This window comes from Narcine bancroftii, chromosome 12, assembly GCF_036971445.1.
Source record: "Narcine bancroftii isolate sNarBan1 chromosome 12, sNarBan1.hap1, whole genome shotgun sequence".
In the NCBI taxonomy this organism is placed as follows: Eukaryota; Metazoa; Chordata; class Chondrichthyes; order Torpediniformes; family Narcinidae; genus Narcine; species Narcine bancroftii.
This window is the reverse complement of record NC_091480.1, coordinates 18820817-18835383: the sequence shown is the minus strand read 5'-3', so window position 1 is coordinate 18835383 and position 14567 is coordinate 18820817. Positions and strand designations below refer to the sequence as shown.

At 42.5% G+C, this 14567-nt stretch overlaps 1 protein-coding gene across 3 annotated transcripts in view; it reads left to right on the top strand.

Annotated features, from left to right (window-relative positions):
- Positions 1-354: 354 nt before the first annotated feature.
- pdxdc1 (pyridoxal-dependent decarboxylase domain containing 1) overlaps positions 355-14567 on the top strand; it is a 57256-nt gene continuing 43043 nt past the window's right edge. For all 3 annotated transcript variants that reach the window (XM_069905807.1, XM_069905806.1, XM_069905808.1), the window contains exon 1: positions 355-514. In XM_069905807.1, coding sequence (XP_069761908.1) covers positions 494-514 — 21 coding nt within the window. In that variant the 5' untranslated portion in view covers positions 355-493. The remainder of the gene's footprint in view (positions 515-14567) is intronic.

Here is a 14567-nt window from a genome sequence, read left to right as displayed (position 1 = left end):
TGAGCTGATATTGTGGTAGAGTTTGGACAGGGGTGTAATTTCAGTGCTTGCCATAGGTGCTATTTTCCTGAGATACTCCCCTATTCAGGTTGGGACTTCTTGCCCCTGGAAATGTTGACCTTTTTTTTGTTCGCCCCTTATTTCTGGTTTTCTATCCGATTTCCTCTCCCTGCATCAGTTTTGATTGACAAATTCCAGGGATGGGCAACTTTCCCCGCGGCCTCTTGGGACGACAAAAGGCGCGCAGAGTTAGGGCCCCAATCGAGGAAGCCACGCCAGGCTGACTTCGGGGGGGTGATTGACAGGTGGGTGAACGGAGGGGGGAGGGGGAGGGGGTGGATGCGCGCGCAGCCGCCTTCCCAGCGCGCCCCGGGCGAGACGGGCGCTTGGTAACGTCAGCTGCCAGCGTGGAAAACGGAAACTGGAGGCGACTGCGGACGGGTTCCCCAAATCCGTCCCTCCGTTATCGGGAGATAAATCCCCCCACTCAAGCATGGAGAGCTCTTTGGAGAAGGTACGGAGAGGTTGCGGGGGGTGGGCGGCCTGGAGCCCGGAGTGGAGTTGGGGGGTGGTGGGGGGGGGGGGGTGGCTGAGCAATGCCTCACCCCCCAACCCCTTGAACCTGGGTCGTTATTAGACGTTAAATGACAACCTTTTATTTCGGGATGCACTATTTTTTTTGGGGGGGAGGGGAAGAGAGAGGATGTTTATTTCCGGGTGGCGGCCTTGGACGGGGTTGGGCGCCACTTACAGAGACTTCCTGGGACTCGGGGATTCTAGTTGGAGGCATCGTTTTAAAAGGTGTCCCACCCCCCCCCCCACCCCCCACCCCTGTCTCTGTATGTGTTTCAGTCTTGATCAACACTGAGCGCCTTTTCTCATGATCCCCTTGTCCATTGAGCACTGAAGGGTTGACCAACTGCAAGGGGCATTGTCTTGATATCTAAAGAAAAACCTCACTGTCAACCCTCTGTCAAGTGAGAGCTGATGAAAGGTCTTGGCTTTGTGATCCCCTTGTCCATTGAGCACTGGAGGGTTGACCAACTGCAAGGGGCATTGTCTTGATATCTAAAGAAAAACCTCACTGTCAACCCTCTGTCAAGTGAGAGCTGATGAAAGGTCTTGGCTTTGTGATCCCCTTGTCCATTGAGCACTGGAGGGTTGACCAACTGCAAGGGGCATTGTCTTGATATCTAAAGAAAAACCTCACTGTCAACCCTCTGTCAAGTGAGAGCTGATGAAATGTCTTGGCTTTGATCGCTGCTTGAAACAGAAAGCCAGGAGTGCAGTATCTTGTTGCGACTGTTTTCAAGTAGGTGGCTTGCGCTCGGCTAAGCACAATAGACCATTGGTATCTTCAAATGAAGCCAACATTTCTGAATTGGGCTGGGCGAGGAGAGAAATGCATTAAGGTTTGCATGCTTATATAGCTATCTATTAAAATATTTGAATAAACAGTCGAGCAATGAGAACTCAGCAGGTCAGGCAGTATCCATGGGGAGGAATGGACAGTCCCTTTATTTCTTGTTTGTTATCCAGTATTTACATTTTAGTTTTACAGTTCAGTAGGTAGCTGGAGAAACGGCTTGGCTAGGTGCAACCTTTCATTTGGGAGTGAAATCATTTGTTTGCACGGCGGCTTTTCTTGAATCTTTTGAAACTCACATGGAGCACCTCAATTCATTGAACTGTATTTGTTTAATGGCATTATATCCAGAGAGCAGGTCACGTTTGTTTAAAGGTTGAACTCATTTCAGAGTCAAATTCAAGCAACCTGAGATGGTTAAGCCGTAGTGCTCTTGATCTGCTTTATATTAGAATGGGATGAGCATCTGTTTTACAACTTTTTAAACAACTTTACGTCATGTATAGTTTGTGACTTTTTCCCCCACACTCAAGTAAATTTGACTATATTTGTTTAAGGCTAGGAAATGCAAGATAACTTTTTTAGAAATTTGAGATTTGTTTCTGTACTTTATCTCAAGTTGCCAAGATGCATGATTTGTGCTTATTTGATGCGCACAGAAAATAATGATTTTTTTTCTTTCAATGTTTTTTTAAAGAAATCTACAAAACTACTCCATAACCATTAATGCTGTTAAAACAAGAAAGTGTGCAGTTTCTGGGGTTGAGTGCGATGCCCAAAACATTGGTTACCCTTTATTTCCATTGGAGGCTGTGTGACTTGCTGAGTTTCTTTTGCATGTTTGTGTATTGCAGTCATTCGCACCACTTACATAATGGGAACGCCTATAACAAGCAAGTCGGGTCTGTTTTTGGTGTTTTATGGTTTATCCAGCATGTGGCCACTATTGTGACCTGTAACAAAAAAAAGTGATTATATTTAAAAGAAAATACTTGGATTAGAGGGAGAAACAGAATTAATGTTTCAGAAAGATGATCTTTCATTGCTAGTTGGAAAAAGTAGAAAATAAGGCAGGTTTAAGTGGCAGGTTGGAGGGAACAATTAGAATGTAATCTATGATGGGTTGAAGAGGTGAGATTCTGATGCAGGAAGTGATGATACTACCTGAGAGATGCCTGATAATTACAGGTGATGTACCTGTGTGAGTTGCATTGCAAAAGGAATAAGGAAAATAATGGTTAGGAGTTGGGGAATTGTTAGGAGAACGATGAAAAAGATGCTGGAACTGAGATACAGTTCATATCACATGATATTACTGGAAATATCTCAGCAGATCAAGCTGAGTTGATATTGACAGTTTGTTCTCAGACCAGCCAACAACAGCATTGTTGCCCTTTGGAGCACTGACATCCACCTCTGAGGAAGAACACCAGCCCCTTAATACCTGGACCATTGTTTCCCCGTATAGTCACTGATTTTGGTTTCCACGCTGTTCCCAAATTACAGACACCAACACTATCATCCTTCCCAAGATCCACAGAGGGACTCCTGTAGAATTATTGTTTCTGCCCACATGCTTGTTTCTTCCTACCTAAATTCTAGCACATTATAATCCCCTGTTTAATTTCTAGGATCCATGCAAATGTCCGTTTCGATACTTCTTGGATGCACTTCCTTATCTTTTCCAAAATGTTGATAACTGAGCTGGACTATGTTCCCAAGAACATTTATTCTGCACTAAAAAGGACCATTTGTGCATTATTGATTGCAATTTTGGGCTGAGTACCTGGCATTAACTGCTGCCTTTCCTGTTAAACTGTGATCATTTTAAATACACACCAAACATTTGTTCAATGAAATTATTTTTTATTCCAAACTTTGTATCTATCCTCTTCACAGATGCTACTTTTTCCAGTGTTCTCTTTTATTTCAGATTCCCAACAACTCACCATTTTAACATCTTATTTCAAGGTTCACGGTTCCTTTTCAAGGTTCTTTTTATTGTCACACGACACACTTCAATTTTTGACTGCTGTAAGGCATCCTACCAGACGGCAGAAGGGAGAACTGTTTACATGAGGGGTCTATGGAGTCCTTCACAATGCTTCGAGTGTTGTAGATGTCTGTCATGGTAGGAAGAGAGTCCCCAATGATTTTTTCCGCTGACTTCACTATCCTCTGCAGGGTCTTGTAGTCTGAGGAGGTACAGCTTCCAAACCAGGCAGTGATGCAGTTGCACAGGATGCTCTCGGTACATCCTCTGTAGAATGTAGTGAGGATGGAGGGTGGGAGATGAGGTAGAGGCGCTGCTGGGCTTTCTTGGCTATGGAGCTAGGGTTAAGGGTCCAGATGAGATTCTCTGCCAAGAGCACTCCAGGAAACTATACTCTTGACGACCTCCATACTCAAGCTGTCATTGGTCAGCGGAGCGTGATCTCCTGAGCCCTCCTGAAGTCAACAACCATTTCTTTTGTTAACATTCAGATACAGGTTTTTAGATCTGCAGTTGTCCGCTAGCGACTGCACCTCATCTCTGTTCGCTGACTCCTCATCTTTACCACGGTCATGTCATAAGCGAACTTGATGATGTGGTTCGAGCTGTGTTTAGCGGCACAGTCATGGGTCAGCAGAGTGAACAGCAGAGGACTCAGCATCCAGCCCTGCTCAGTGCAATGGTCTTGGAAGTGCTGTCACTTATCCCGAATGCTTGAAGTCTCCCTGACAGGAAATCAAGTATCTAATTGCAGAGGGAGGTGTTTAGACCCAGCAGGCTCAATGTCCTTATCAGGTACTGAGGTAGGATTGTGTTGAATGCTGAACTGAAATCAATAAACAGCATTCGAACTTGAGTCTTTATTTTCCACATGGGTGAAGGATAGATGGAGGGCTGTGGTGATGGCATCATCCATAAAGCAGTTGGATCTGTATGCAAACTGCAGGAGGTCCAGTGACGGGGGCAGCAGGAGCTTGATATGTCCCGTGACGAGCCTCTCGAAGATGGATGCGAGTGCGACAGGGCAGTAGTCATCGAGGCAGGACACAGATGTTCTTCGGCACAGGGGCAACGGTGGCGTCTTTGAAGCATGTTGGGGCCACAGCGCTTCTCCGGGAGATGCTAAACATGTTGGTGAGAACATTTGCTACCTGAGACATGCATCCCCTGAGCAATCTGCTGGGAATGTTGTCTGGTCCAGCAACTTGACTAACTCGCTCTTCACATCGGCCACTGCAAAACACAGCATCTGATCATTTGGAGGAAGGGTGGTCTTCTTCACTGCCATGTTTTTTTTAACCTCAAAGCACGAGAAGAAGTTGTTCAGTGCATCTGGGAGGGAGGCATCACCAGCACAGGCAGATGGTGGTGTCTTGTGGTTCGTGATATTTTGGATGCCCTTCCACATGCATAGTGTGTCCTTGCTGTCCAGGAAGTGACTATGAATATACTGGGCATGTGTAAACTTTTCTTCCCTGATGGCCTTAGACAGGTTGGCTCTTGAGGCAGCATCTCAGTTCCTGAGCAGCACACACACCTCCACAGTCATCCATGTTCTGATTAGAGCAAGTCATTTTGGTCTTGGGCACAGTGACGTCGTCAGTACACTTACTAATGTAGCTGGTCACTGATGCCGTATACTCCTCCAGATTAATGTCTCTATCGGTTGCTCCTTCCTTGAACATGTGCCAGTCAATGCACTCAAAGGATTCTTGAAGTTCATGAATGGCCCCATGGGCCTGGTTTTAACTTGCTTCAGGACTCGTCGGGAGCATTTAATGAGCGGTCTTTATGCTGGAATTTGTCTTACAGAGATGTGGCCCGAGGTGGAGGCAGGGCTCTGCCCAATTATGCATCAGAAGTATTTGTACACCCAAGGTCCTATGTGTTTGCCCTTCTCATGGCATTTATCTCCCTTCTCATGGCAAAGTCTATATACTGATGGAATGTTGGTTTAGGTAGCTCTGACTTGAGGTTTGCCTGGTTGAAATACCCAGTGATAATAATGTCCATTAGGGAGTGTGGTCTGTTGTTCGTTTATGGCCCCATACAGTTACCAGGTTGCCTCCTGAGCGTTAGCGCTGGGGTGGTGGGGGGGAAGGGAATGTATACTTCAACTACAAGGACTGTGGTGAATTCCTGCAGTAGATAAAATGGGCGTACATCTGATGGTCACAAATTCTAGCAGCGTTGAGCAGTGATTGGAGACTATTCCATGTTGATGAAAACTCACAGGCCACTGCCGCAGGCTTTACCACACAGGGCAGCCTCTCTGTCAGCACGAAATGAAGTGAGCCCGCCCAGCTGAATGCCAACATCCAGGACCCTGTCGTTGAGCCGCATTTTAGCAAAGACCAAAGCACAGCAGTCCCTGTACTCATCCCTGCACTGACCTCCGGTGTTGGATGTCATTCATTTTGTTCCTCAGGGAACCGATGTTGGCGAGCAGGATGGACAGGAGAGCTGGGTGGCAGGGGTTCGCTGCCTTCAGCCAAGCACAAAACCCTGCTCGTTTACCACACTCCCTCGCCCACCACTTCTGCGCAATCCGAAGGCTTTTAGGCCTAGTCCCCGCAGCAGCCCATGGTTGCGTAGATCTTCCCGGAGGTGAGTAGATACATTTCTAAGTAGCTTTAAATACTGTAAGCTATAGGGTTGGGTAGCCATGACTATAAAATCTAAACAGTTTAGCTATACTGTTTGACTATAATTAAAAGAAAAACAAAACTGAATTACCAGTATCTTGGAGAGGCCACTGGACCTGATGATATGCCGCCTTCAAGCGGATGTCAGAAGTTTGGACTCAGGTTGCTGATGGTTTGAGCTGGAGTCTATGCTGCTATAGAGGCTGCAGGAGTGCTGGATGCGAATCCATGGACACTCCTGTGTCTTTGAAGGGATTCTCTTTTGCTTCTCTTTCTCCAAATGTTAGAGGTCCCAGGCAGTACTCTTGGTGACTCTTTGTTAAAGTATATCATGTTGGTTATATTTTGTGACAATAAAAGAAACTTTGAACCTTCTGGAGCCCTTCCTGTTCATCTGTTCTCATTTATCTCCCTTTACATTTCCAGACCAGCTGCACTTAATTTTAGCACATTCCTTCAGCCTTCACCACACTGTGTGCAAGTCTCTTTTGGACTCCACCTATTGCAAACATTCCCTCTTTGACTATAAGAGGTGCTTTGAGCAATTACTGCCGATGGCGAATTTTCCTGCCTTACAGCAGGCAAGAGCAATTTCATATAATATAGTTTTATTACAGTGACAATAAATTGAACCTTGAATCTTTTTCCTCTGCCTCATCTCATTTTATACAGTCAAAGAAAATTCCAAGTTTTAATGAACATCTTTTATTTTCTCCCTCTCACTCTATTTCCAGGATTTTTTATTTATTTTAATATTTTTCAGAATCCATAAGTTTTTACTTTGAGGCAAGCTGAGTAACTTAAATGAAAAGCAATGTTGGTAGTTCATCAGAAATGCTGAAATATGTAAATCAATAAAATCTGAACCTGCTGCTTTAACTATATTTAGAAGGCCTGATATTTGTTAGTTTAGCCATGAACCACTGAAAGTTGTCAAACTGGATCCATTAGTAAATTTTGAGCTAGCCCAAGCATTAGAGAATACATTTCATTTAATTTAGAGATGCAGGCTCTTCCAGCCCACAAGCCCGTACCACCCAAACACACCCATGTGACCGTATGTCTTTTGAGCATGGCAGGAAACTGAGTACCTGGAGAAATTCCACATAGATGCGGGGACAAGATACAACTCCCTGCAGACAGCACCGGATTCTAACCCGAGTTGCTCGCGCTTTAATGGGGTTCAGCTAACCACTGCACTAGCTGTGTCTGCCTTTCTATAACCAAATCATCTAGCTCTTCTATCCAGTGTCAGGCAACTGTATTCTCACATTTTGGAGGGGGAAAAACACATGCAATGTTACAGAAAATGCTTTACTTTGTTGTTTGGAGAACAGGAGATAAGCAACATCCAAGGGCCAGTCATTTTAAAAAAAAGTGTGTGTGTATAAGCCCACCCTGCTCTACATCATGACACCCACATCATGAAGTAATTCCCCCTATATACGTAGCTCTGTATGTCAGTAGCCATGTTAGTCTGATGGTATTAAAGAATGAGAAAAGCACCATGTCTCTGAGTCCTAATTGTGTAAGTGCACAACAGTGGAGACAGGGAATAAAACAAACCCTACGCATGCTCCATGCACCAACCAGGGGCAGGAAGCAAAAGGATAAAATTAAAAGGTGACTACCTAACGAACTCCATGAGTTTCCACCGAAACATTTAAGTGAAAGCATGCCAAGATGGCAGAGGGAAAGTTCAGAGAATTCAACGAAGCAAATGAAAGTTGGGGTAATTACTTAGAATGGTTTAAACACTATTCTTGAAGCCCGGTAAACCAAAAACGTGCCTTATTCCTCAGTATAATGGGCAGCAAAACATTCGATCTCCTTAAAACTTTGCTGTCCCTAGAGGACCCAGGAATAAAGACACCGCAAGTTATGCACAGAACTGGGGGACCACTTAAGCCCAAGACCACCGGTTATGGCAGAAAGGCAATGATTCTATGAAAGGAAACAAATGCCAACTTTGCTGTCCCTAGAGGACCCAGGAATAAAGACACCGCAAGTTATGCACAGAACTGGGGGACCACTTAAGCCCAAGACCACCGGTTATGGCAGAAAGGCAATGATTCTATGAAAGGAAACAAATGCCAGGGGAGGCAATAAGCGAATACCTGGCAGCATTGCACCCACTGTCCCTTTGAGCAGTTTCTGACCCAAGCACTTCGGGACAGATTAGTGATGGGGTTAGCAGATCACCAGGCAAAACAGAAATTCATGGCAATGGATGACGAAGTAACTCTCGAGATCACTAATAGAACGCCTGCAGCTGAGGAATGGCAGACAAAAATTTGAATGTGGGCCAATAAGACCTTCTGGTCAGAGGTTTTCCCACCGACCATGCTTCTGTTTCAGGAAGTACACCATTGCCCAGAAAACTGCTTCTTCAAAAATTCCAAATGCCACCTTTGCAACAGAAATGGAAATATCAAAGCAAGATGTCCAACTAAAGAAACAGTAAAATGAAAGAGAACTCAAAATTGCTATAAGCACTCAGCCGAGGTCAAAGCGCTAGCAGCGAAAGAGCAGCCCTAACAACAAGCAGAGCAATAGCTCTGAAGACGATGAAACAACATCTGCAATCTTAAACATCTGAAAGAAACAAAAAAAGCACAGGAATTTATATTCAGCTGAAAATAAACAACAAACCTCTGAAAATGGAGCTTGACACGGGGGCTGCTGTGTCTAATGCCATTACATTTCAAGCAACGGTTGCTTCCAGTGAAAACAACTGAAGTAATGCTGAGATCTGTTACAGGAGACAAAATCAAAGTGTTTGGAAAATGTACAGTCAAGGTACAATACAAGCAACAACCAAAAACACTATCTCTCCACGTCATAGATACCCAGGGACTAACACTTTGGAAGAAACTGGCTACAACACATTCCCCTAGACTGGCTGGAAATCGGTTCAATACTGAGCATAAACCACGAAGACAATACCGAGCAAGATACTCAGTGACCATGCTGTGGTTTTCCAACCAGCGTTAGAAAAGATAAAAAGGGTTCAAGCCAAACTTCAATTAAAAGAGACTGTGGAATCAGAATTCATCAAAGCTAGAACAGTTCCATTGCAATGAAAGTAAAAAAAAAGTGAAGTTGAGTTAAATAGATTAAAAGATGAAAGTATATTAGAACCAATCGAATACAGTGATTGGACAGCGCCTATCATACTGCACGGAAAACAAATGGTGAGATTCGCATTTGCGGCGATTACAAAGTCACCATTGACCAGGCACTAAAAGTACCAGAACACCCCATGCTCAAAGCAGACTATTCCAAGCACTAAATGGAGGGCAAAGGTTCACAAAATTAGATTGTCACAGGCGTACCAACAAATAGAGTTGGACAAAGAATCAAGAAAACGTGTGACCATCAATCCCCACCTGGAACTGTTCACCTATAAGTGCATGCCTTATCAGCAACACCTGTGATTTTTCAAGCTACAATGGACACAGATTAGCAGTGGGATGTTACCTTGTTGATATCATTATGGGCCAAAATGACCAGGAACACTTACAAAATCTTAAAAGTCCTAAACAGACTACAACAGGCCAACGTACAATTACGACGGGATAAGTGTGTCTTCATGCTGCCCTCAGTGACATACAATTTACAATTGATGAGGGGGTAGCCACAGAAGCTGTTCGCAAAGTCCCATAGCCAATCAATGTCAGATTTACAGACTTTTTAGGGCATATAAATCACCATTGGAAACATGTCCCTAACATGTCTACACTATGCAGCCCCCTAAACCATTTACTCAAGAAAGATCAAAAATGGTACTGGAATACTGAAACTAAAAACACAGTTGATCGACTAAAGGAAATATTAACATCAACAAATGGTACCCAAACAAAGAAGTGACTCTAGCCATTGATGTGTCACCAGTAGGATTGGGAGGAGTATTGTCCCATATCACAGATAAGGGTGAGCAATCAGTGGCCTATGTTTCACGGACATTAACTCCAAGGGAACGCAATTACGTTCAACTGGAAAAAGAAGGATTAGCAATAATTTTTGGAGTTTAAAAAAAAATTCCACCAATATCTCTATGGAAGAACTTTCACCCTGATCGCTGACAACAAACCTCTAATTTTGATCTGGACCCTCACAAAGGGATACCAATATTAGCTACAGCCAGAATTCAGAGATGGGCTATGCTACTAGTTGCATGCAACTACGAGGTAAAACATAAACCGGGAACATTCAACAGCAATAAGGATGCCTTGTCACATTTACCACTACCCAAAACTGAACAAAAAGAAGAAATTATTGAATGGACAGCAGAGGCAGCAACGATCAACCAAGAACAACTACAACTGCCATTACAGCTCAGATGATCGGCAAAGAAACCCGAAAGGAAGCAACGTTAAGCAGTCTTATACTTCACCCTTCATGGATGGCCAGAATCTGAGGTCATACCAGAAGACCTGAAAATTTACTTCACATGCCGCCTTGAAGAAGGATGTTTACTTTGGGGTACCTGTACGATTATCCTGGCCAAATGCAAAACACCATATTATCAGAGCTGCACCGCATCCATCCAGAAATGGTACAAATGAAAGAGCTGGCCTGGATGCATGTTTGGTGGTCATCAATAGACAAGAGACATTGAAATAACAGTGAGAGAATGCAAAATATGTCAGTCAATGCAGCCAAAAATGCCACAGGCCGAGGCCAACTCATGGAAATGGCCTTCCAGACCCTGGCATTTGATTCACGTAGATTTCACAGGGCCATTAATAGGAGAGACTTTCCTTATAGAGGTGGATACACATTCCAAATGGCCAGTAGTTTCACATATGAAAAACACCAAAGCCGATTTTACAATTGAATGTCTATAGGTCATGTTTGCCACATACGGATTACTTCATGAATTGGTCACAGACAATGGACCCCAGTTTACATCAGAACCTTTTATATATTGAAAAAAATGCATGTGTGACAACAATATCAGACATATTTTGTCGGCACCCTATCACCCAAGTATTAATGGGGAGGTGGAACGCTTTGTGCAAACATTCAAAAAGGCAATGACAAGCAAGGAACTTCTGAACACCTCCTGGACTCACAAAATTGCAGATTTCCTATTAGGGTACAGAAACATACACTGCATTCTACCACAAAACGCATTCCAGCAGAATTGATGTTTGGAGTGTCCACAGTTCACCCGGATCTGGGCCTCTGTTTAGAAAAATCCACCGCCACAAACTTTACCTAGACCACTGGAGGTGAGCGAGAGAGTACTGGCAAAAGATTACAGACAATACAAACACCCATGGGTGATAGGGGTGATCCTACAAAAGTTGAGCTCCAGGTCATACACTGTTCTAGTGGGAGACAGACTATGGAAGCGACACATTGACCAATTGTCTGACACTAAAGTCCACAAACTACCTTGCAACCTGGAGGAGGTAGAACCAGAGCTGCTGTGGCATGCCACGTAAATCCAACCCTTGGGCCAAGTGAAAAAGGGGCGGAGACGGGTAGCCCAGTAACTGCGACAAGTAGCCCAACATGAAGAAACCCGGAGTCCAGCAAAGGCTGGCAGTCGCCATGAACCTGACTCTCAATGGGTCCCACCCAGAACAGCCCCAAGCAAATACTGGTCAAGCATGCCTCGCCAAGGCAGTCTAAGAGAGAAAGAAGTGCCCCCAAGCACTTTAAGGACTATATTCCATAATTATTATTGTTCCTTTCTGTATTATAATCACTCAGTATATGTACCCTAATTCTCTCTAGTAGTCATAGGCTTGATGTAGTAATGGTAGTTAGAGGGGGGCCTATTCAAGATTTATTGCACAGGGAGGAAGAGAGGTGTGTATAAGCCCGTCCTGCTGGACATCTTGACGCCTACGTAATGATGTCACACATCCATTTATGTATCTCTGTATGTCAGTAGCCATGTTAGTCTGATAGTATTAAAGAATGAGAAAAGCACCATGTCTCCGAGTCCTAATTGTCTAAGTGCATACACAACAGAGTGCAAGTTGTACGCTACAGTACTACAATAGCCATTGAATTTGAAGTTTTTTTTTAGTGAAGTAAAATTCAATAAGCCCTCTGTCATTGCAAAAAGTTGCATTCTTGACGGAAACATTTATCTCATTTATTGTGGGAATAGAGGCTAGGCTCCAGAAATTTTTATTATAATCAGCATTTTGTAACTATGGCTGTTATTGCCCTGTGTTTGCAATTACTTGAATGTTCAAATTTGCTTTAAGCAAGGTGTGACTTGGGAAAACCATTGTACTGCTTCCACCTTTTTTCATGTAAAATGGCTAACTGCACAAAGCCTGCTTCTTGTAATGCTCTTTTTTTCCCATTTTCTTGATGGAGAATCTCACTCTTTCCCATTTTTGTCTTGTTTTCTACCATCTCTTTCTGATTGTTCCAATGTTGTCTTTGTTTTCCAGTTTTGGAGCATGAGCTTTATTCCAAAACTCAAGCTTCTCTTCACTGGTTCTGACAAGTAGATCTGAATTGTGAACTCTGTTTCTCTTTGCACAGAAACTGTTCAACGTGCGTATTTCCAGTATTTTCTGCTTTTATGCTAGTTTCTCTGTTCCCATGCAACCTTTAATCTGTTATATTTGTCCAGCATTTGATTTTTTTTGTTGTTGTTCAATATTTCTAGCATCTGTATCATTTCACTATTAGCTGCCTGACCTTCCCTGAAGTTTTTTCCTCATAATATTTTTTCTAATTTAAATAAAGCATTTTTTTTTGCATTTGATAATTTGTATGCATTTCAGAATGTGGTTGCACTCTTAATTCCTTCAGTCAAGACCTGATCATTTATTTATAGAGCTATTATGCTATCTGACCATGAACCCACTTCTCATTCTTTGTCTGCCTCTGTCACTATCAACATCCATAGCATTGGACGATTAATAACCTACCTTAGTGTAGTTATTATTTATCTGTTGTTTTAAAAACCTGCTCATGAATAAGATTAAAGATGACCTCAAAGTTTAAGGCCAGGTTAAACTGTAATTTCAAACATACCAAACATTATTGGGCATCACAATTAGCCGAGCGCTTAACACAACGCTATTACAGCGCCAGCAACCCGGGTCTGAATCTAGTGCTGTCTGTAAGGAGTTTGTACATTCTCCCTGACTTGGCCTGGGTTTCCTCCCAACCTCCAAAAAACATACGGGGTTTGTAGGTTAACTGGTGTATTTGGAAGGGCCTGTTGCCATACTGTATCTAAATTTTTTTTTGTTTTAAAATTATTCAAAAGCGCTGATAACATGAAGGGTGCACCTTTTAAAATTTCATAATGTAATTATTTATCTCCAAACTTTGTGACTAATACAAAAGAGCTAGTGGCTGTGGGTGAAATGGACTGAAGAATTATTTAGAATTTAATTATAGTCCTTCTGTGCCATCTACCACAAATTGTAAAACGAGTATTTTAAAATGAAGATGATTAATGGAATTATAATGAAATGATTAATGGGCAATGGTGTCATTTAATTCTTGAAGAGTCCATTGACTTTGCATTCCTATCTTATCAGAAGTGATTTATAAAATATGAAAGACTGATTCGAGTATATTTTCTTGTCTCTGGCATTCACCGATTTGTATAAAGGTTGATCTGTGTTGATTGGCACACTTACTTCAAATATATTTGAAAATGAATTCAAAATATTTAAAATTTAAGTCCATATAATTTACTTAACTATATTAAGATTCTAGTTACTTTGTGTGGACACAATTTATGAAAAGTAGTTTTCTTTGGTCTTTTGAATCTTGTGATCGAAGACTCTTTGAATTGCTTATGATGGGATTATTGAGAACCGTATCAGCAGGTTGTGTTGTTGGTTATTTGTAATTGTTCACATCTTTCATCTGCCCAGACTCTGAAGATTTCATATATTTGGCACCTTTCAGCTAATTTTCAGTTTGGATTTCACTTGTATCCCTTGAAGAAAATCTGTACATTTCATATTGAGAAGCTATCTGGAATATACAGCTTTTCTTAATTACCTCAGATCCATAGGGAAGAGCATTTGTTTAATTAAGTATAATGTCATGGAGGATATTCACTAGTTTCCATTCAAGCATGCTATTTATGAAGCAGGTAGAGACCTCTGACTGCTGTAGTAAGAGGTTGAAAATGTCTGCATAAACTCCATCCAGTTGGTTTGTGGAGATTTTAAGGACACGGCCACATACATCGTCTTTTCAAGGATTTACCATCCTGAAGGTTCTGTTCACCTCAGCCGCAGAGACTGGAAGCAAAGTCACGAGGGGCTGTGGGAGCTCATGAGGGTTCTTGACTTTTTTTTCTTTCAAACCGAACATAAAAATCATTGAATTCGTCCAGAAGATGTGTATTGCGAGGGAATTAGAAATCATTTTATTTTAGAAGATTTGAATTTTAACTGTGTATGCATGATTTGGTTGCTGTATTAAAAAAATGCTGATCTTTAAATATTATTAACAGAGACGAGAGAATTGTAGACAAAAAGATGAACTCTATTTTATCGTCATGGCTTCATATCTTCTTGTCGAGATTAGTACAAAGTCCTGAGGTTGTAGGAGGTGG